Raw genomic sequence first — 24,189 nt, forward strand, 5'->3', positions numbered from 1 at the left:
AATGTGGAGAAAAGGGAACCATTTTTGCACGATTGGTGGGAATGCAGAATGTGCAGCTACTAGAAAACAGTGTGGAGGGTTCTCAAACAATTAAAAATGGAACTGCCTTAAGACCAGGGGTTCCACGTTAGGGTATATATCTGAAGAAACCCAAAACACTAATTCAAAAGAACATAAGCATCCCTATGTTCATTGCAGCATTATTTACAATAGCCAAGCTATGAAAGCAACTCAAGTGCCCATCAATGGACAAGTGGATAAAAATGTTGTGGAACATATATACAAAGGAATATTACTCAGCCATAAAAAAGAAATAATCTTACCATTTATGACAGAATAGATGGACCAAGAGAGTATTATGCTAAGTGAAATAATTCAGTCAGAGAAAATATAAATACCATATGATTTCACTTATATGTGCAATCTTAATAACAAAATAAATAAACAGACAAAACTGAAACAGACTCAGGCACAGAGAACAGACTTATGATTGCCAGAGGGGAGGGGAGCTGGAAGAATGGGTGAACAAGGTGAAGGAACTAAGAAGTACAAAGTGGTAGCTATAAAACAGTCAGGGAGATGTAAAGTACAGCATAGGAAATACAGTCAGTAATATTGTATTAACTCTGCACAGTGCCAGGTGGGTACTAGGCGGGTACTAGGTGGGTACCAGGTGGGTGCCAGGTAGAATACCAGCAGGAACACTTTGTAAAGTATATGACTGTTTAACCAATATGGCATACCTGAAACTAATACAAAATAATACTGAATGTTAACAGTAATTGAAAAATAAAATTAAACAAAATTAAAAAATAAATTATAAGAAAACAAAAATAAATAAATACTTGTTACATAGTTTTTAAAAATTCATTGGTCCCTATAATTATGATTTGTACATTTTTCTATGTTTCCATAATTTTTTAAATTGATGAATGAATCAACTATTCAATAGAAATGCTTCCCCAATGTAGGATTTCAAGAGCAAGCTAAAGTAGGCACTGGCAAACACCATATTTTTCAGACTATAAGATGCAGTTTTTCTCCCCAAATTTGGGAGGAAAATGGGGGTGTATCTTGTAGTCTGAATGTAGCTTACCTGACTCACAGGGGGGCAGGGGGAGCGGTGGAGTAGGGGGTTTTTTTTCCTGTTTTCCTCCTCTAAAACCTAGGTGTATGTTATGGTCCAGTGCATCTTACAGTTTGAAAAATGTGGTATTTTCTATAAAAGGAAAGATATTAAATGTCTTAGGACTTACAAGCTGTACAAAACAAGGGTAGCCACAGACAATGTTGTAAATGAACAAGTGTGGCTCTGTTCCAACAACACGTATTGGATCGGCCCAAAAGTTTGTCTAGATTTTTCCATACAATGGCTCTAGTAGTACTTTGTTGTCTTTAACTCCATTGAAACAATTATGTTAAATTGTATTGTGATAGCTGTCATATCAGTGTGCTTTTTAAAAAAAAAACATCAAAGTTAGGGAATTTTTGTACAGCCATTTTAATATTGAAGATGGAAGAAAATATGCAACATTTTCAGCATATTATGCTTTATTATTTCAAGAAAGCTAAAAATACAACTGAAATGCAAAAGAAGTCTTGCTCAGTGTATGGAGAAGGTGCTGTGACTGATCAAACCTGTCAAAAGTGGTTTGCAAAGTTTTGTGCTGGAGATTTCTCTCTGGATGATGCTCCACGGTCAGGTAAACCATTTGAAGTTGATCAAATTGAGACATTAATTGAGAATAATCAGTGTTATACTATGTGAGAGACAGCCAACATACTCAAAATATCCAAATCAATAAAGCTATTGGTGAAAATGAAAAATGTGTCTTTTATTTTACAGCAAAAGGCATACTGACTTTTTGACCAACCCAATACTAATGGACACTAACATCAAATTTTGTATAATTTTCACATGTCCTGAAATAGTCCTTTGATTTTTTTTTTTAATCATTCATTCTTGGTTCTCCAGCTGTACCAAATGTCTGCAGGCCCGATTTGACCCACAGGAAGCAGGTTGCCTGGCCCCTGCCCTAAGGAGGTGTGCATGGACAACACCTGTCCTGGCCTGCACACCGGCTCAGCCTGTCCTCCCCCAAGCTGCCCCGAAGCACTCCCCCACCTTTATAAGTAGGCAGACACTCCATCTTGTCACCACATGGATATTTACTGTCCCGAGGTTTGATGGGGTCCACTCGACAGACAGAATAGGGGTTGTAGTCTTGTTTATATGTCGTGAGCAGATCCATATTCTCTTTACTTGGGACAAACTGGTCAGGCTGGTGGATCTTCACTGGTAACACTTTGTGAGGCCCAAAATCTCTCCTGTAACAAAAATAAACACTGCCGTTGGGGCCACTGGCTCAGAATGAACCTCATGGTTTCCATTCAACCCAATTCTACAAATGTTTGCTAAGAAGTTATCTTTTGACCTAGCAATTCCACTGCTGGGATTATACCCTAAGAATCCTGAAACACCAATTCAGAAGAACCTATTGCACCCCAATGTTCATAGCAGTGTTATTCACAATAGCCAAGTGCTGGAAACAGCCTAAGTGCCCATCAGTAAATGAGTGGATCAAAAAACTGTGGTACATTTACACAATGGAATTCTATGCAGCAGAAGGAAAGACCTCCCAGCTTTCACAACAGCATGAATGAAACTGGAGAGTGTTACGCTAACTGAAATAAGCCAGGTGGTAAAAGACAAATAACATATGATCTCTCCTGTAAGTGGAACCTAATCAACAAAACAAGCAAACAAGCAAAACAGAACCAAAGACATGAAAATAAAGAACAAACAGAGGGGAGGGGGGAGGGTGATAACAGGAGAAAGCAGGGGAAGGGTCAAATCAAGGAATCCGTATAAAGGACCCAGGGACAAAGACAATGGTGGGGGTGGGTGGGGTTGAAGGTGGAAGGTGGGGGTGGATAGGGTAGGGGACAGTAATGGGGGGAAAATGGGGACAACTGTAATTGAAACTGTAAAAAAAAAGAAGTTATCTTCTATTCTATCCCCCTAACTGCTCTTCCTCCTCTGTTTCTCACTTTCGAGAAAGACTATTCCCTCCTCACCTAAGTCAGGCACCCGGACACCTTCCTGGATCCACCCTCTCACAGCTCCAGACCATCACTCACCAGGGGAGGCCCCCTCCAAGGTTCAAACCCTGACTCCTTCTCACCTGGATCATGTGACAGCCTACCACCTGGGCTTCCTACTTCATTCCTGGCACTTCTCCTGCAATCTCCTTAGTGTGGCCAGAATAAGCCCTCTAAAATGAAAATCAGATCATGTCACTCCCCAGCTTAAAACTCTGCCAGATAAGGCCCAACTTAGCAGCATGGTTTATAAGTTTTGCTGGACCTGCCCCTGCCTTACTCAACCACATCTCCACTTCCCCTGTACCCCTGCCCACATCCCTGTCCAACCACCCTGGACCACTGAGAAGGCCTCTCTTCTGTGTCTGCTCTTTCTGCCTTCCTTTCCCATCAACCCCTTCACTGTAAGGCTAACTTCCATTTTTCAGGTACCACCACTTCCTTCTCTGTGCTCCTATAGCTCCTCCTGCTAATATTTCTTCCTTCCTTTACCTGACCTCACAGAAAATCTAGCAGGGCAGAACAGTACAGTAAGTAGAGACAAGAGAGGTTTATTTCTCTGCTCTCTGGCATCAGTGTCCCCATTATTTCAAGGAGTATGAAAAAACTGGGACAGAAAAAGCACAAAGGCCTTCACTAAATAGGAAGCACTCTCTTCCCTAAGCATCCCACAGTCAGAGGCCAAGAAAATAACTGCGCCACCACCAGGAACCACCTTGGTGACACGAGGGCTCAGCTTGAGCTGACAGTCCCCACCAGGGACATTCCCAATTCTCGATGCAAACTCTCTTAAGCAAACACTTCCCCCAGGGCTTCTCCTTTATACAACAGCTTGGTTTTGCCTGGAACCCATTTATTAAACTGGACAAGGGGAAGGTAGATTTTCCCTGATGGTGCTTGCCAAAACAGCCTCGCCAAGGGAGGGGGAGGTTTCCGGACAGGAAAACATCAGGCCCAAACACCAATAAAACCTACTTCCCGGCCAAAATCTGGAGCAGCACTACTGAGCCACGCTTGACTAGCAAAGGTAACACGCTCCACTGTAATCTGTCTTGCATGAATGATATACATGGCTGTCAATAAACCCAAACCAGTGCCTGAAAATGCTTCGCGGGATGGGGGGAGGGAGTTAGGAAGCGGGAGAATTAGTTTCTCTAGGGCTCTAAGGAGGAAATAGGAGATGCTCCAGTTGAACTCCCAGTAACACCCTCTGGGTAGGTTTAAAAACATATTTGGCAGCAGTTACAGGTCTTCAGCCTGCACTTCCTTCCCAAGGGCCCCATGTTGGCAAATGGCAAGTGGAGTTGACTGTGTATCAACTGGGGCTATGGAAGGAGCAGTCTAAACAAGAACCCAAGGGTCGGTTCCACACTTGCACCCTTCTTAGTATATCTCATGCTGGCGTCTGCTTAGCACGAAATCAACTGCAGCGGCACACTAGGAGTGAAGGTCCTGGGTACCAGAGAGAATTGGAAATACCCAGAAAACCTTATCTGAAAACTGGTTAACTGCAAAGTGGCTTTTATCAGGAAGTCTGTGTTCTCAGGGGAGCGCTCCCAAGGGCAGGTAAGCTCTCCTCATTCCCAAAAGGGGTGGGGAGGGGTTTGGAGGCACCTGAGACCACACCTCCCCACACAGACCCATGTTCATCCATAGCTACCCTAGGGTTCAGCCCTCTTCCAAAGATGCAGATCAGGAGATACCAAGGGCAAGTGATAAGAAACAAGGCCCAATGCCCAAGCCGTGCTCCCCTTTACCCCCCAACCCCAAAGCAGTCAGGAGTGCTCTCCAGTTGCGGACCTGCCATGCTCTGGGACCCTACACACAGGTCATGACATCCTCCTTTCTGTTTGCAGGATCCAACTTCTCCTCAGAGATACTGTGAGAACCTGCCTTCAAGGGCTCCAAGCTCTCTGAGATTTTCAGGTGCTTTATGCCCCTGCCTCCTGCTGTTTCTACAGGAGAAGAACAGAAAAATGCCCACAGCCAGACTCACCAGTTCATGGACTATCCTGAAGTTGGTTACTCAAAGACAAAAGCTGATGTGGCAATATCCTTGCTCACTATGTTTAGGGAAAGAAATTGTTCATTGAAACTCCTTCTCCTGTACAAAATGTAAGTTCCTTGTGGAAGTACATCTATGATTGAATATACTAATCGGCTATAACTAAGAAAAACAATCCTGAGGCGGGAAATGAACTATTTCTGAAGAGGGGAAAGTTTTAAATTTAATTCATGTATAACCCACCCAAAAATATTGACTGCAGCTTAAGAGTGAATTTAATCAGAATTTATGTTTCCTCATTACATTTTTACGTTGGCAACATTCACCGAAACCTGTCATTAACCACAACACAACTGCACGTCCCCAATCTCACATAATCTTACAGCCTTTAAGTTCACATAAAAGTCTGTTTTATCCTTCCCAGAAATTGCTCCAATTTAGTAGCTTTTTTTTTAAGAGCAGTCCCCTCTCTTTCTGTGTTACATTCCTAGTCCCTGTGCCCATTGTGACTATGAACCAAGGGAAAAAAATTGGTCAAAGATGTTAAGTTTCTTTTAGGTGTGGAGCTATAAAAGTTATATAGTATGGAAGGCCAGGAGCTAAACTCCGAGTTAAGTAAAGGTTAAAGGGGCCCTGCTGGGAAAGTTGTAACAACTTGACTCCCAATCATTAGGCAAAGCTAAAGAAAGGTGTTTGACAAGAATCTGACAAAAGGAAAGAAGAAATAACATAGCCAACTAGCTTCCGGGAGCCTGGAAGTAGGGAAAAGAAGATTTTCACAGCGATAAAGGGGCCATAAAATACTTCTTTAAAAAAAAAACCCTGTTATTAATGATGATCTATGAAAACTTCAGAATTTGTTAGTATGCCCAAGAAATCTATCACATTACATGGAATCCATTTAAAGAAGTGTCCCTCCTCTCGCCCAAAGCCAGTCTCTTCACAGGGCCACATCAGCCTTCAAAGGACCAAATGTAATTTTAGGACTGTATAAATGTAACTACTCCTTAACAGTTAAGCAAAAGCTCGGTACTTTTCCCTTCCTCCTTTCTTGGAAACGTCATGGAATGGACCATCACCTGGTCTGTGATTTAACCTTTTCCTCTTGCTGGCTTCTTTCTGTCCATATTTAAACATGCTAATCAAAGCAAAACAAACAAGCAAGAAAAATATAACCAAGAAATTGAAATGAAGAACAAACTGACAGTAACCAGAGGGGAGGTGAGAGGGGATAATGGGGGGGAATGGGGGAAGGGTTTTCAAGAAACCTGTATAAAGGACACATGGACAATGCCAAAGCGGGATAGAATTGAGGATGGGAGGTGGGGATGACTGGGGTCGGGAGTGTGGCGGGGGAGGGACGTGATGGGGAGAAATGGAGACAACTGTACTTGAACAACAATAAAAATAAAAAATAAAAACAAATAAATAAGCATGCTTCATCCTTTCTGAACTTTCAAGGAAAAAATAAAATATAACACAAGCCTTACTAGTGTCCAGCCCTCTCTCCTCCCCTTCTCTCTTCTAGAAATGGGTGTCTACACATACAGACTGGCCTTCCTTACTCCCACTCCCACTCCACCCATCAACTCTGACTCTACTCCTTCCTTGCTCTAGACGAGGCCTGCAAAGCACCACCTTGTTCCCAAATCCAGTCCCTGCTCCACAGGCCTTTATCCTCCTGCACCTTAATTCTATACATCCTGTCATTCATTTTTTAAATATCTTTCCCTTGAGATACTCATGATTTGTCTTCTCAATCATCTGTATGGGGTTTTGCTCTTTGTCAATTGATTTGATTTGATTACTTCCACATTATAATTCTCAAATTCCCCAAGGTTAAAAGGCACCCTATAAGGCACAGGTGGCAAGCACAAGGCCCACAGGCCGGATCCGGCCCTCCACATTGTTTTATCCGGGCCGGTACCTTGTTTCTACCCGGCAGCAGCACCGAGCTTTTGCTTAACAGTTAAGGAGTAGTTACATTTATACAGTCCTAACATTACATTGGGCCCTTTGAAGGCAACCTCGAGGCTGATGTGGCCCCAGTGAAAATGAGTTTGACACCTCTGCTAAGGAAACCATTATGTCATTGCAGGCAGGTTGGGGAGCCCATCCCATCATACTGAGAAAGACCCCCAGGCTGAGACCAGAGATAATATTAGTGGTTAGTCGTACAGCCAAAGCTAATGGCTGAATAAATAGCCTGATTGTTTCAATAATTACAGATATTGGGATTAGGGTTAGGGGGGGCCTTGGGGTAAGAAATGTACTCAAAGGGTTTGATCCATGTCTCCGATCCTAATAAGAACAGACTAAGCCCTTCTCATCTTCAGTATGAAAGACAGGAATCCAAAGTACCTACCTCCAGGATTCAGGTTATGTAGTACCTCTCATGTCCTCAACCCCCACTAGACCCGAGGCTAACAACTGGCATTGCTTCATGTAAACTCTGGGCAAAATATAAAAACAACTATCTGTAAGAACTAAAGAGTAACCAAGATAGGCAGATTCTGGATCAGAACCGATGAGTGGGAGAAAGGAATGGCACGGGGTGAGCCTCTGTGTAAGTTTCCACTTTGTTTCAAGGCCTGCAGTCTGAGCTAGGCAAGGCAGACAAAATGTGACTACAACACCTTCCACATTTCTTGACTGAAGAACCAAAGGGCCAAATTTTGAGGTAACCTCAGGTACCAGAAAGTGAAGAAGGAATCCCAGAAAGGAGAGAATTTGAGACAGGAAATCTGAAATTTTATGTACTGAACCCAAATCTCTGGCTGACCTCACATGCATGTCAGCCTTGAAGTGACGCTAAAGGTAATTAACTGAACTGAGATTCGAGCTGCTACCCAAGACACAGAGTTTGTATTTTCAGTCCAATCAAATTACCTCCTATCTGGTCTTTAGAAAGGGAGGAAGGATGGGAGGGAAGAAGAAAGAAAAAGAAAAGAACTCTTCAGCCCCTGACTAGTGTGGCTCAGTGGGTTGGGCATTATCCCACAAACAGAAAAGTTGCCAGTTGGATTCCCTGTCGGGGCACATGCCTGGGTTGTGGGTTCAGTCCCAGATTGGGGCATGTACGAGAGGTAACCGATAGATGTTTCTCTCTCATATCAACGTTTCTCTTTCTCCCTCCCTTCCCCTCTCTCTAAAAATAAACAAATAAATAATCTTAAAAAAAAACTCTTCAGAGGAATGTAGAAAAATTTAGTTTCCATTATAGAATATTAACAATACACAGGATCAATCCAAAATTATTTGGCATACATACAAATGTAACCCACTCTAAAGAAAGAAAAAGATCGTCATGAAGCCCAATCCCAATCAGGCTCAGATGTTAGAATTAAAGCAGCTGTTTGACTACGTTCAATTACAAAAAGAAAAATAAGGTCATAATGAATTAAAAGGCAACTACAGAGACAAACAGTAATGAAATAAAAAGAACAAAATGTATATTCCACAACTGAAATATATAATATCTGAAATAAAACATTCACTGGATAGGCTTAATATTAGAACGGAGGTAGGGGAAAGATTCAGTAAATTTGAAAATAGATGAATAGAAACTATCCATTCTGAAGAACAAAGAGAAAAAGATTGGGGGAGAGGAATGAACAGAGACAGAAAAAAAATAAATACTTGAAGAAATAATGGGCAAATTGCCCCCAACTTTAATCAAAGATACACAGCATCAAAGGCAGTGAAATTGCTCGGGCAAGTCTAGTGCTGAGACCTATTTCTGCATGTCTTCATTAATTCTCAGGTCCAGTATACAGAGGAGAGTAAGTGTATCCCCTGAGGTATAGCTCTGAAAAGAAAGCCAAGTAAGTATTTGAAAAGAAAATGTGTAAAACACAATGGGTAGGGAAAGATTCAAGCCCACTACCAATTTTCTTGCTTCTTCCCTGGCTTTTGAAGAGATTACTAAACACCCTGTCTCTTTTAGCTCTTGCCTCCCTTACTCTCCTCAGTTTACCCAAAAGTCTTCTCATAAATGAATAAATCTGTGCTGCCAACTTGCTGCCCCTCTGCCCTTCAGCCAAACCCACCAGGTCTGAACCTGATTCAGTCTTCCCACGCACATGCACATCTCCAATTTACCCTATTCCTTTAGAATAAAGGTCGAACACCATCTTGAAGACTCACCTCTTTTTCTGTGAGGCCATCCACTTTGCCCATCTTAAAGCATCTGGCTTAACTTACATAAATAACATCACAAAATGGGGCCCAAGTGTTTTAGAGAATGACATGCCTAAGGGGAAATGAGGCTTGAAGTACAAACCTCTTATTCATAAACTGATCTCAGGTCTATCTGAACCAAAGGCAGATCCTATGTGAAAGAATTACCAAGAGCTGCAAAAAAGCTTCATACTACGAAGGGCTGAAAATCACAAGCATTCTCTTTATGGCACCTGCTGTAAATCCCCAAGATTTACAGCCAGTAAGACTTGTGTGCAGCTGTAATCATGCCTCATGCTGGCATGATAACCTTTCCAGAAACCAGGTGTTTTTTGTGTCTGCACTTATTCACATAATCCAGCCAAGCCCTGGGCCACATAACTTTATCATGCAGCAGGTGTCAGCCCCATGTCCAATCTCAGAAACCAAACCAGGTCAGCCTTATTTAGGTAAGTAGGTGGGACATTCTTGTAATAAGGGCCCTAAAGGCAGGGGAGTGACAACCCATGCAGACACGGGAGTGTTCAGACATGGGGCTGACCCACCCCTTCCCCCAGAAGCCTCTGGTGGAGCGCTCAGAGAACAGCTTCTCTGCATTTCTTGACAGGGCATAGTCCTGCTATATGTACACATATGTGAATCAGAATCTCTGCTGAGGTTATAAGATTCAGAAAACATGTTTGATAAAATATTGATTTCTGATTTATCTCAATAAAAACTCACTGGAACTCAAAAAAAAAAAAAGCATCCTGATAGGGCCATAGTTTTGTTCCTGGTCTATGAATACTAGTGCCCAGTATGGAAGACACAGGGCTGAGAAATGATTGAATTGAGATACAGAGGAGAGGAGAGATGCCCTCTGTTTATTTCTTCTTTAGTTCTCCTTCTGGGGAAGAAAATATAGGACAGGAGAGAAATATTTCTGCTTTTTTTCTTTCCCATGGGTAACCTTGATCCTACCCCTCCTTCTTTTTAAGGCCCCTAGGATCAGTAACAAGTTGTTTTGGAAATTCTTCCAGCTTCTGCATTCCTCCACTTTGGCCATGTCTTGACATGAATATTATTACTCTGGCTCTGGCAAGGACAGGGGGATCTTCTGGGTGATGTGTTTATGGTTATAAGTGACCTGAGGCAAGGATAATTTAGGACAGGTCAGAGGGGAAGTTTTTGTTTTGCAGAACACCTTCCGGAGGCAGAAGGGCTTGTGAGGGCTTCATCTGGAGGCTGAGTCAGGTGCCAGAACAGGGCTCCTGCCCCACAGAGAGGGCTTACCCTCATTCTTCTAAGCCTATGGGCACCAAACGGAAAGCATTCCTCAACACCCACCCTCAAACGCCCTTATCTCTATTTCCAGGACCTGAAGTAGATCCCTAATATGACACCTCTGGAGCTGTGCTATACTTTACATTCACAAGGTGCTCTTCATTTCCTGCGAACTGGGGAGAAACAGATGAGAAGACCAGTCAGTGTCTAGAGGCTGACCGTGGTGTTTGCAAGCCATTCCTCAGCATAGCCCTTATCTTTTACTACCAATAATTAAATATCTCATGCATATGCTAAAGACTTTTCATTAGTGTTGACCAAGTTTCTTTAAAAACAGAGAGAAAGCAAAGCTCTGGAAGGGTCCATATCTCTTCTCGTGGTCTTTAGACTCTTAGAAACTAAGAATGCTTTTTTTTCCTTGGTAAAATAAAGCCCAAACTTCAAGGTTCACATTGTTTAATAAGTCACAGGTTTAAAAATGGGTTGCATACATGACAATTCTCTTTTCAAGAAGGACCTGGAAACTTTGAGCTTAAACCAAATCATTTAAGAGAACTGTTTGGCCTAAAAGTGACCTGATTCAAGTCAAGTATCAGACAGGGCACTTCACTCCCTCCCATCCAGTGGTTCCCACCGAGCTCAGGAATCCTTTGACTTCATTTCTGCCCCTGTATCTCTCCTGGTCAGTCTTTTCTGCCCCATTACTGAGACATAGAGTTCTTCCTTTGAATCTAAAAGATGGCAGCTTTTAGTAGAAACTCTATGCCTCCAACCCACAATCTCAACAGAGGATGTTTCCAGGCCTATTCTGGGGGTAATTGGATACAGAATGAATTAGAGCTGTTCTGCTTAGCCTGGGGCTTCTGGGGCCTTCCCTACAAAAACACAAAGTTATGAGGCACAGGGAGGAAATTTACCAGGTTTTGAGCACCTGTAATGTACAGGCGCTATGCTGGTACCATTTCACCTCCACCCCACAGCAATCCTGAGACAATGAGGAATGAATGGCACAGGCAAAGAATGCATCCATCTTTCAGGTCTCACCTCGGGACTAAGCTGTACAATCTGAAAGCTGCCCAGCTGCACTCAGAGATGATTCTACTCCACTGACTGGCCAGTTGCAAGTTACCATCTGGAGGTAACTGAGTTTGTCAATGGCAGATTCTGTTAGAGCCTTGCAACACACACAACAATCCTGAGATTGATCACTTTGTCCCACTCCCTCAATACAGATAACCTCTGAGACCCCAATACACTGAGTCTGGTGGTTCAGTCTCTGCACAGACCAGATCTAAAGAATCAGAGTTTATAAGACAAGAGTAATTTAAAAAGAAATATTCTTTTTTCATATTCTTGAACATTCAAGGGGACCCCAATTCAAAAATGATAGCATAATCTCAAAAAGCCCACTCTTGCTCTATCATTAAGTTCTCTTTCACCACTACCAACATCACTACCACCACCCAGGCTGCCCTTGAGTTTAGCTGCCAAAGCCCAAAACTCCTTTTTCAATAGCAGTGCCCTAGTTTCTATCCCTTTATTACTTTACTTAAATTCCAATCCTTTTCATGTAAATCAATTTAGTATTTCCCTCCACTACCACCCCCCCACACACACACAAGAATCCTTTTTTTTTAGAGGAGATTGGGAAAAATTGAACAGGCTAATATTGGGTTTGCCAAAAAGTTTGGTTTTTTCTGTAAGATGGCTCTAGCAGCACTTAGTTGCCTTTAACTTCATCCAAGACAATTTTGTTAGATTGTATTATGACAGCTGTCATATCAACATGCATTTTTTTAAAATTACCATGGATTTTAATATTAAAGATGGAAGAAGATATGCAACATTTTCAGCGTATTATGCTTTATTATTTCAAGAAGGGTAAAAACACATCTGAAACTCAAGAAAAGATTTGTACAGTGAATGGAGAAGGTGCTGTGAATGATCGAATGTGTCAAAAGTAGTTTGTGAAGTTTCATGCCGGAGATTTCTCACTAGATGATGCTCCATGGTCAGGCAGACCAGTTGAAGTTGATAGTGATCAAATCAAGACATTAATTGAGAACAATTAACCATGTGGGAGATAGCAGACATACTCAATATATCCAAATGAATAAAGTTATTGGTGAAAATGAAAAATGTGTTTTTTATTTTAATGGAAAAAACCATACAGACTTTCTGGCCAACCCAATACACACAGGATTTTCTTTCAGAGATATAAGAAATTAACATGGAGTCATTATAGCATATGTTGATAGTGCACATTAATGGGTTGTCAGACATTATTACATTAATGTTGTACATTAGTATCATACATCACTCCATTCGTGTTCAATGCTCATATATTCACACCTCTGCCCTCACCTCGATGTGGTCAGGCCTTCCATTGGTATGGACCCTTTCTGGTACGCCAGCTTGGGCTTGAAGGACTCTCTGGGCAGGTATGAGTGATAGAGAGGGTAGTTCTCGGTGTATTCGGAGAGAAGACATGGTTTCTCGGTTTTATCAAAAATCTTGGTAGGGAGGTGTGGACAATGATGCCGCCTGTAAAAATATATGAAGTTAGGTCAGTGGCCTTCTTGAGAAGATATAGCCAGCTTGTGTCCCAGACTATAAAAGCATGACAGCAGTCACTGAAAACAGAAATTTAACTCTTCCTCTTCTCTACTTAACTAAATAATATCACCAGAATTTTTTAAATGATCTGTTACTGCAATTGGTTGTCAAAATTCCTTGGATCATAAAATTACACACAAGCATGGCTGGTGTTCAGCTGTAACACAAGCATACTTCCCTACCATAATAGTTAACTGGTTGTGGCCCCTGAACCCTCTGAGTACCAACCCAGCTTCCCCAGGCCCTCCCCTGAGACCTCCCAATCATCCAGCACCTGACTGAACTGGGTGCTCCTGGGTGAACTGGCTGTAAGCTCTAAGGTGAGGCTACCATTTTTCCTCATTGATTTCGGGGTCAATAGAGAATATCTTCCTTGCACACAAGTGGTATTCCAAATGCCAATGACTGTGGGAAACCATTTTTACATTGAAAGTGTGGCTCCTTTATTCTTTCAGGTCTCACCTCAATTGCTGCCTCCTTAGAAAGACTTCTGCTGAGGAGAACCAAGATAGCAGCGCAGGTAGACACACTGCGCCTCCTCCCACAACCAGAATTGACAGAAAATCGAACGGCAAGGAAGCTTGACACCAAGGAAATAAAAAATAAACATTCATCTAGACTGGTAGGAGGGGCGGAGACAGGCACCGGGGTGGAGAGGACTCACATGGCCTTGGCAGGACCTAGACTGGCGGAGTGTGGGATGAACGACGTAGGCAGTCTGACCACTACCAGACCCTGCGGCCCCACATTCGCGCACATAAACCAAGAGGGCCGGACTCGGAGTGGCGGAGAGCAGGGCAGGCAGAGCAGCGGGTAGCACCCCGAGGCCACACATTCGCACATAGATAACTGGGATGAACGGAGGGGAGTGGGGCAGACCACTCAACCCAGGGCTCCAGTGCGGGGAAATAAAGCCTCGGACCTCTTGATTGAAAACGCCCATGGGGGTTGGCGCGGCAGCAGGAGAGACAGCCTCACAGGAGAGGGCGTTGGAGAGACCCACAAGGGCCTGGAGTGTGCACAAGCCCACCCACTCGGTAACCAGCACCAGAGGGGCCCAGTTTGATTGTGGGTAGCAGAGTGAAAGACTGAAATCCGGTGGATAGGGAAGCGGGCGCCATTGCTCCCTCTGGGCCCCTCCCCCACGTACAGCTCACAGCACAGCAACCAGCGTTGCCCCGCCCTGATGAACACCTAAGGCTCCGCCCCTTAAAGTAATAGACGCACCAAGACAAAAAAAAAAAAAAAGGCCCAAATGACAGAACACTTCAAAGCTCCAGAAAAAATACAACTAAGCGACGAAGAGATAGCTAACCTATCGGATGCACAGTTCAAAGCAATGGTTATCAATATGCTCACAGAATTGGTTGAATCTGTTCAAAAAGTAGATGAAAAAATGAAGCCTATGCTAAGAGAAACAAAGGAAAATGTACAGGGAACCAATAGTGATGCGAAGGAAACTGGGACTCAAATCAACGGTGAGGACCAGAAGGAAGAAACAAACATCCAACCAGAAAAGAATGAAGAAACAAGAATTCGGAAAAATGAGGAGAGGCTTAGGAACCTCCAGGACAGCTTGAAATGTTCCAACATCCGAATTATAGGGGTGCCAGGAGAAGAGGAAGAACAAAAAATGGAAAACTTATTTGAACAAATAATGAAGGAGAACTTCCCTCATCTGGCAAAGGAAATAGACTTCCAGGAAGTCCAGGAAGCTCAGAGAGTCCCAAAGAAGCTAGACCCAAGGAGGAACACACCAAGGCACATCATAATTACATTACCCAAGATTAAAGGCAAGGACCTACATCCAAGATTACTGTATCCAGCAAAGCTATCATTTAGAATGGAAGGGAAGATAAAGTGCTTCTCAGATAAGGTCAAGTTAAAGAAGTTCATCATCACCAAGCCCTTATTGTATGAAATGTTAAAGGGATTTATCTAAGAAAAAGAAGATAAAAAATAGGAACAGTAAAAATGACAGCAAACTCACAGTTATTAACGACCACACCTAAAACCAAAACAAAAGAAAACTAAGCAAACAACTAGAACAGAAACAGAACCACAGAAATGGAGATCACATGGAGGGTTGTCAATAGGGGGGTGGGAGCGGGAGAGGGGGGAAAGGTACAGAGAATAAGTAGCATAAATGGTAGGTAGAAAATAGACAGGGGGAGGGTAAGAATAGTGTAGTAAATGTAGAAGCCAAAGAACTTATAAGTATGACCCATGGACATGAACTATAGGGGGGGAATGTGGGAGGGAGGGGGTGGGCAGGATGGAGTGGAGTGGGGGGGGAATGGGACAACTGTAATAGCATAATCAATAAATATATTTTTAAAAAAACTAAACAGAAGGAGATAATCTTAAAAGCAGCAAGAGAAAAGGAGACACTTACCTACAAAGGAGTTCCCATTAGACTATCAGGTGATTTCTCAAAAGAAACCTTGCAGGGAAGAAGGGGCTGGAAAGAAGTATTCCAAGTCATGAAAGGCAAGGACCTACATCCAAGATTACTCTATCCAGCAAATCTATCATTTAGAATGGAAAGGCAGATAAAGTGCTTCCCAGATAAAGTTAAGTTAAAGGAGTTCATCATCACCAAGCCCTTATTATATGAAATATTAAAGGGACTTATCTGAGAAAAAGATGATCAAAAATATGAACAGTAAAATAACAACAAACTCACAACTATCAACAACTGACCCTAAAAACAAAAACAAAAACAAGCTAAGCAAATAACTAGAATAGGAACAGAATCACAGAAATGAAGATCACATGGATGGTTAGCAGCGGGGAGAGAGAGAATGGGGGAAAAGGTACAGGGAATATGAAGCATAAATGGTAGGTACAAAATACACAGGGGGAGGTTAAGGATAGTGTGGTAAATGGAGAAGCCAAAGAACTTATATGTATAACCCATGGACATGAATTAAGGCGGGGGAATGCTGGAGGGAGAGGGGTGCAGATAGGAAGAGAATAAAGGGGAGAAAAAATGGGACAACTGTAATAGCATAATCAGTAAAATATATTTTTAAAATGCACATTGTTGGCATTTAATACACAGAGATAAAATGTATTTATATCATATATACTTAATAAAGTTATCTCTTAATCATAAGAACATAAGTTCAGTGTTGTATTCTTCTGTTCTCAAGATAAATTGTTATGTTTCATAGTAAACAAAATAACCATCTCCTACAGTATAAAACATTAGCTATTATTACCTTCTGTGCTAGCAATCCATCCAATTACCCGAGATTTCAATTTGGGCCAATTAATGCACTGTTATTTTAGGATTCCTACAAACCTCAAATCAACAGCCAAGAAATGTGTTGACTCCCCAAAACATCTTTGCAGATATATTTACCCACACTCTCTGACAGAAAAGTCAAGAATTTTATTAAGAATAACAGATTCAGGGAGAGACGGGAAGATGGCGGCAACATAGGTGGGAGCGGAATCCACTTCCCCTCAGCGCCAGGGAATTACCTAGCTGATCTGAGGAGCAGAGCGAACAGCCAACAGTACTCCAGCATATACGAAGATTAGAGACCAAAGATAGAGGACATTGAAAGATCTGACGGTAAGAAGAGTGCTCAAGGACAATATGGTCCCTGGGAACCGGGACCGCGCGGTACAAGGGCTGCAGAGGCGCCAGCCCTGGCGCAGGGGCTGCTGCAGGAGTCCTGGGAGAGGGCCAGGCTGCGCTGTGAGCAGCCAGGTGCTTGATTGGACCAGGGGGGCTTGAAAAGGAGGAATTTCTCAAAAAGAAAAAGAAAATAGAGACACTCAGGGGCTAGTTAGAGAACTCTCGGTGGTGGCCGAGGCCCCTGGCGCCCCTCCCCCCTCCGCCCCTGGACTGCGAACGCGGAACGCGGGATAAGCAGCACCAGCGCTCACCTGAGGTCCGGTTGCGCGTGGTCGCGCGAGCGCAGATTAGCGAACGGGGCCCATACATGAAACCCCGGAGGGGCGCCCACACCTGAAACCTCCGAGATCTTTTGGAGCAGAGACTAGCTGCTCCACCCATAGACCCAAAACCTCGGAACCGAGTACCGCGTGATTCGGTCCCAGGGCGGCCCCGCCCACCCGAGAGTCTCAAGCCCCGGGCGGCTGGATCGGGCCCCCAAGCGTAGAGCCTCTGGCTCCGCGGCGGGCTACGCGCTCACCAAGCGTAGGGCCGGCTGGATGCGCACTTCCCAAGCACAAAGGGGCTGGCGAGAGTCGTAACACCAAGGCGGCTGAACCAGCAGCTTGCAGCGCGCCAGCCTCCCTAGCCTGGGCGGCTCGATTGGTCGGCCGGCTGCGCGCTCAGAGCCCAAATAACGTCACAAACCCGAAGCGGCTGGATTCCCCTGCTGCGCGCGCACGCGTCCGGAGCCAAAGCGGCTGGAGCGGCCACTCGAGAGTCCCAAGAACAAAGCTGCTGGATTGGCTGATCAACGGCCTGATTGATTGCCAGGGACCACACCTACAAAACAGTGAAGAGTGTGACTCGGGAAGGAAGAAAAGTGAAACCAATCCTTCCAACCACCCCCTCCCGTTGCACAGACAGGACAACAGCAGAAATAACCTGAACGGTTTAAAGCCAACAGAAGATTTTTTTTTTCCCTTTTTTTTTTTTTTTCCTTTTCCTTTCCCCCTGAACTCCTTCTTCCTCTCTCTCTCTTTTTTTTCTTTCATTCCTTCTTCCTCCCATCCTTTACCATTTTTATGTCTTCTTCCTGCCTTCTTTTATCTATTTCTATGTTTTAATTTTTGTTAAAATTCCTTCTTATCTTGCCTCCGATCTTTCTTTAATCCTTCTTCCCTCCTTCCTTCCTTTCCTCCTTTCCTATTTCCTTTTTCCCTCCTTCCCATCTTTGGTTTTTTGTTTGTTTGTTTGTTTGTTTGTTTTTTCCTTTTCTTTCTCCCCCCCTTTCTATTTTTCCCACAGGTGCGACAACAAAACCTGGAGTGCTGAAAAGACTAGAGTTAGACCGTGTTAAACACATAAACGTCAGCTCAAGACCAGTGAGCACAGGAGAGTAAGGAGACAGCACCACCGAATCCCATTGGCATTCTACCATAGAAGTTCATATCATAAACCCAGGGATTCAGAACACAGCAATTTAAGAAGCAGAGGCCAACAAGAAGAGCCTCACAAACAATGGGAAGACAAAGAAACAATTCCCAAATGAAAGGAAAGGAGGAAGTCTCAGAAAGAATACTAACCGAAAAAGAGGCAAGTCAACTATCAGATACTGAGTTCAAAGCAATGGTCATCAGGAAGCTCACTGAGCTCTCTGAGCTCAAAGAGAACTACCAGAAACTACAAGGAAACTACAATGAACTCACTGCAAACTATATCAACATGAAAAAGGAAATAGAAAATATCAACAAGAGCCAAGAGGAAATGAAGAATACAATTTCTGAATTGAAGAACACAGTAGAAGGAATGAAAAGCAGACTTGATGAAGCAGAGGATCGGATCAGCGAGCTGGAGGATAAAGTAGAAAAAAACACCCAGAAGGAGCAAGAAAAGGAAAAGAGGTTCAGAAAGAATGAAGAGGCAATAAGGGAAATGCAGGACAACATGAAACGTAACAATATCCGTATAATAGGAATACCAGAAGGAGAAGAAGAAGAGCAAGGGATAGAAAACCTGTTTGAAAAAGTAATGATGGAAAATTTCCCTAATCTGAGGAGAGAAAAAGTCAACCAAATCCAGGAATCACAGAGTCCCAAACAAGAGGAACCCAAAGAGACCCACTGCAAGACACATCATAATTAAAATGGCAAATTTCCAAGACAAAGAGAGGATCTTAAAGGCAGCAAGGGAGAAAAAGGAAGTAACATACAAAGGAGCCCCAATAAGGTTAGCAACTGACTTCTCAATGGAAACGCTCCAAGCCAGAAGAGAATGGCAAAAAATATTCCAAGTAATGAGAACCAGAGGCCTCCAACCAAGACTACTTTACCCAGCAAGGCTCTCAATCAAGATAGAAGACCAAATAAAGAGCTTCCCAGACAAAAGAAGTCTAAAAGAATACAGCTCCACCAAACCAGCTCTGCAAGAGATGCTAAAGGGACTGCTTTAAGGAAAGGAAGGAAAAGAGAAAGAGGAACACAGGTAGGAAATAATGGCAATGAATAACTACCTATCGATAATAACCTTAAATGTAAATGGATTAAATGCTCCAATCAAAAGACATAGAACAGCTGAATGGATAAGAAAACATGACCCACACATATGCTGCCTACAAGAAACCCATCTCAGGACAAAAGACTTACACAGACTGAAAGTGAAGGGCTGGAAACAAATTTTCCAAGCAAACGGACAGGAAAAAAAAGCAGGGGTAGCAATACTCATATCAGACAAAATAGACTTCCAAAGAAGGGCCATAAAGAGAGACCCAGAAGGTCACTTCATAATACTCAAAGGAAGAATCCACCAAGAAGACATAAACATTATAAATATATATGCACCCAACATAGGAGCACCTAAATACATAAAGAAAATCTTGGAGGATTTCAAGAAAGATATTGACAGCAACACAATTATAGTAGGGGATTTTAACACCCCACTATCAAAAATGGACAGGTCTTCCAAACAAAAGATTAACAAAGATATTGTGTCACTTAACAATACCCTAGAGGAAATGGACTTAACTGATATATACAGAGCTTTTCATCCCAAAGAAGCAAAATACACATTCTTTTCAAGTGTCCATGGAACTTTTTCAAAGATAGACCACATGATAGGACACAAAGCAACCCTCAACAAATTCAAGAAAATTGAAATCATATCAAGCATCTTCTCTGACCACAAGGGTCTGAAACTAGAAACCAACCCCAAGGGTAAAAACCCAAAACACTCAAAATCATGGAGACTGAATAGCATGCTATTAAACAATGAATGGGTCAAGAACGAGATTAGGGAAGAAATCAAAAACTTCCTGGAAACAAATGAAAACGAACTCACAACAACCCAAAACCTATGGGACACAGCAAAGGCAGTCCTGAGAGGGAAGTTCATAGCAATACAGGCCTACCTTAAGAAGTTAGAAACAGTTCACACAAACAACCTAACCCTACGCCTACAAGAACTGGAGGAACAACAACAAAGACAGCCCAGAGCAAGCAGAAGGAAGGAAATAACCAAGATCAGAGCAGAACTAAATGACATAGAGACTAAAAGCACAATTGTAAGGATCAATGAATCCAGGAGCTGGTTCTTTGAAAAGATAAACAAAATCGACAAGCCTTTAAGTAGGCTTATCGAGAAGAAAAGAGAGAGGATCCAAATAAACAGAATTAGAAATGAAAGTGGAGAGATTACAACTAATACCACAGAAATACAAAGGATCGTAAGAAATTACTATGAAGACCTATATGCTAAGAAATTTGAAAACCTAGATGAAATGGACACATTTCTAGAAAAATATAATCTTCCAAAACTGACTGAAGAAGAAGCAGAAAACCTGAACAGACCAATATCAGCAAAGAAAATTGAAGCAGTCATCAAGAAACTCCCATCACACAAAAGCCCTGGACCAGATGGTTTCACAGGAGATTTCTACAAAGCATTTAAGGAAGAACTAACCCCTATCCTTCACAGACTATTCGAAAAAATCCAAACTGATGGAAGACTCCCAAACTCTTTTTATGAAGCCAACATCATCCTAATCCCAAAACCAGATAAAGACACAACGAAGAAAGAAAACTTCAGGCCAATATCGCTGATGAACATAGACGCTAAAATTCTCAACAAAATATTAGCAAACCGCATCCAGCAATATATTAAAAAGATCATCCACCATGACCAAGTGGGATTCATCCCAGGGATGCAAGGATGGTACAATATTCGCAAATCAATAAACATAATACATTACATCAACAACAGCAAAGACAAAAATCACATGATCATATCAATAGATGCGGAAAAAGCATTCGATAAGATACAGCACCCATTTCTGATAAAAACACTCAGCAAAGTGGGAATAAAGGGAGCAGTCCTCAACATAATTAAGGCCATATATGAGAGACCTACAGCCAACATCACATTCAATGGACAAAAACTTAGAGCTTTCCCACTAAGATCAGGAACAAGACAAGGATGCCCTCTCTCACCACTCCTATTCAACATAGTATTGGAAGTCCTAGCCACAGCAATCAGACAAGAAAAAGCAATAAAAGGCATCCAAATTGGAAAGGAGGAAATGAAACTGTCACTGTTTGCAGACGACATGATAGTGTACATGGAAAACCCTATAGACTCCACTCAAAAACTACTCGACCTAATAAATGAATTTGGCAAAATAGCTGGATACAGAGTCAATACCCAGAAATCAAAGGCATTCCTGTACACCAACAACGAAACTGCAGAAACACAAATCAGGAAAAAAATCCCATTCGATATAGCAACAAGAAAAATAAAGTACCTAGGAATAAACCTAACCAAGGAGGTAAAAGACCTGTACTCAGAAAACTACACAACACTGAAGAAAGAAATTAAGGAAGATACAAACAAGTGGAAGCATGTACCATGTTCATGGATTGGAAGAATTAACATCATCAAAATGGCCATACTACCCAAAGCAATTTATAGATTCAATGCAATCCCTATTAGAGTACCCATGACATATTTCACAGATATAGAACAAACATTGCAGAAATTCATATGGAACCATAAACGACCTCGAATAGCAGCAGCAATTTTGAGAAAGAAGGACAAAGCAGGAGGTATCACAATACCTGATATCAAACTGTATTACAAGGCCACGGTAATCAAAACAGCCTGGTACTGGCATAAAAACAGGCTCATAGACCAATGGAACAGAATAGAGAGCCCAGAAATAAACTCAAATCTATACGATCAATTAATATTTGACAAAGGAGGCAGGAGCATAAAATGGAGCAAAAACAGTCTCTTCAACAGATGGTGTTGGGAGATCTGGACAGCTACGTGCAAAAAAATGAAACTCGATCACCAACTTACGCCATACACGAAAATAAACTCAAGATGGATAAAAGACTTAAATATAAGCCGTAACACCATAAAAGTCCTTGAGGAAAACATTGGCAGGAAAATCTCAGACATTCCACGCAGCAACATCCTCACAGACACATCCCCTAAAGCAAGGGACATAAAGGAAAGAATAAACAAATGGGACCTCATCAAAATAAAAAGCTTCTGCATGGCTAAAGAAAACAGCACCAAATTACAAAGAGAACCAACAATATGGGAAAGCATATTTGCCAATGATACCTCAGACAAGGGCCTGATCTCCAAAATATATAAAGAACTCACACGACTCCACTCCAGGAAGACAAACAACCCAATTAAAAAATGGGCAAAGGACTTGAACAGACACTTCTCCAAGGAAGACATACAGAGGGCCCAGAGACATATGAAAAGATTCTCAACATCACTAGCCATCAGAGAGATGCAAATTAAAACCACAATGAGGTACCATCTCACACCAGTCAGAGTGGCCAACATAAACAAATCCACAAACAAATGTTGGAGAGGATGCGGAGAAAAGGGAACCCTCGTGCACTGTTGGTGGGAATGCAGACTGGTGAGGCCACTGTGGAAAACAATATGGAATTTCCTCAGAAAACTAAAAATGGAACTGCCCTTTGACCCAGTAATTCCACTGCTGGGATTATACCCTAAGAACACTGAAACACCAATCCAAAAGAATCTGTGCACCCCAATGTTCATAGCAGCACAATTTACAATAGCCAAATACTGGAAGCAACCGAAGTGCCCATCAGCAAACGAGTGGATCCAAAAACTATGGTATATTTACACAATGGAATTCTACGCAGCAGAGAGAAAGAAGGAGCTTATACCCTTTGCAACAGCATGGATGAAACTGGAGAGCATTATGCTAAGTGAAATAAGCCAGGAAGTGAGGGACAAATACCATATGATCTCACCTTTAACTGGAACATAAGCAATAGAAGGAAAAAGCAAACAAAATATAACCAGAGACATTGAAGTTAAGAACAATGTAACAATAGCAAGGGCGGGGGTGGGGGGTGGGGGCGGGGACAGTGGGTAGAGGGGATTACAGGAACTACTATAAAGGACACATGAACAAATCCAAGGGGGAGGGTGGAGAGGGGGGAGGGAAGTGGGTTCACCTGGGGTGGGGTGAAGGGATGGGGGAAAAGGCATACAACTGTAATTAAATAACAATAAATAAATTAAAAAAAAAAAAAAAGAATAACAGATTCAGGCACTTGCAATAAAACAAACTCCACAGACATAGCAATATTTTTCCTCTCCAGTGCTTTTGTTTTTTAAGCCAGTAAAACTTTGCTTTATATAACTCCCCTTTCTATATTGTTACTTTTTAAAACTGTAACATACTGTAAAGCCTTATTCCAAAAGAAAAATAAATTTCATGGCAAAATACTACATTGTGATTGGTATCATGAGAGAGGATTTTAGCGTAGAAAACACTTGTATCCAGACATTGATGTTCCATTAAAAGGAATTACATCTAATATATATTTATAGGGCAGATTTTATTTATTCGACTTGTTGCTAGATAACTAAAACCTCATCTTACTTTGAAATATCAAAACTCTTATTTCAAAGTAAATATTTCATTGCCTGAGTTGCTCAAGAGGCTGCCTGCTTTCCTTACCTGTACCCACACACGCTGAATATTCCTCTCAAGTCACCAAACACCATGAATTCTCCCTGTTGGTCTTTATCCAGGAGTGTCTCAAGGATAAAGATGGAAGTCTGTTCTAGAAACTAGCCCAGATTGAACAAAGATGGTGGCATAGGTAGGCACACTGCGCCTCATCGCACAACCAGAACTGACAGGAAAGCCAAGGGCAAGGAAGTCTGACACCAAGGAGATAAAAAATAAACATTCATCCAGACCGGTAGAAGGGGCAGAGACGGGCAGCCGGGGCGGAGAGGACTGGCGTTGCCGTGGCGGGACGAGACTGGCGGAGTGTGGGACGAATGGGGCAGGCAGTCCGACCACTAGCAGACCCTGTGGCCCTACATTCGCACA

General features: G+C 42.4%; 1 protein-coding gene across 1 annotated transcript in view; it reads right to left on the reverse strand.

Annotated features, from left to right (window-relative positions):
- SAXO1 (stabilizer of axonemal microtubules 1) overlaps positions 1-24,189 on the reverse strand; it is a 52,284-nt gene that overhangs the window by 16,705 nt on the left and 11,390 nt on the right. The window contains exons 2-3 of the mRNA XM_053924376.1: positions 12,914-13,093; positions 2,126-2,328 (exon numbers count right to left, since the gene is read on the reverse strand). Of these exons, the coding sequence (XP_053780351.1) occupies positions 2,126-2,328; positions 12,914-13,093 (383 nt within the window). The remainder of the gene's footprint in view (positions 1-2,125; positions 2,329-12,913; positions 13,094-24,189) is intronic.

The sequence above is a fragment of the Desmodus rotundus genome, chromosome 1 (genome assembly GCF_022682495.2).
Source record: "Desmodus rotundus isolate HL8 chromosome 1, HLdesRot8A.1, whole genome shotgun sequence".
Lineage (NCBI taxonomy): Eukaryota > Metazoa > Chordata > Mammalia > Chiroptera > Phyllostomidae > Desmodus > Desmodus rotundus.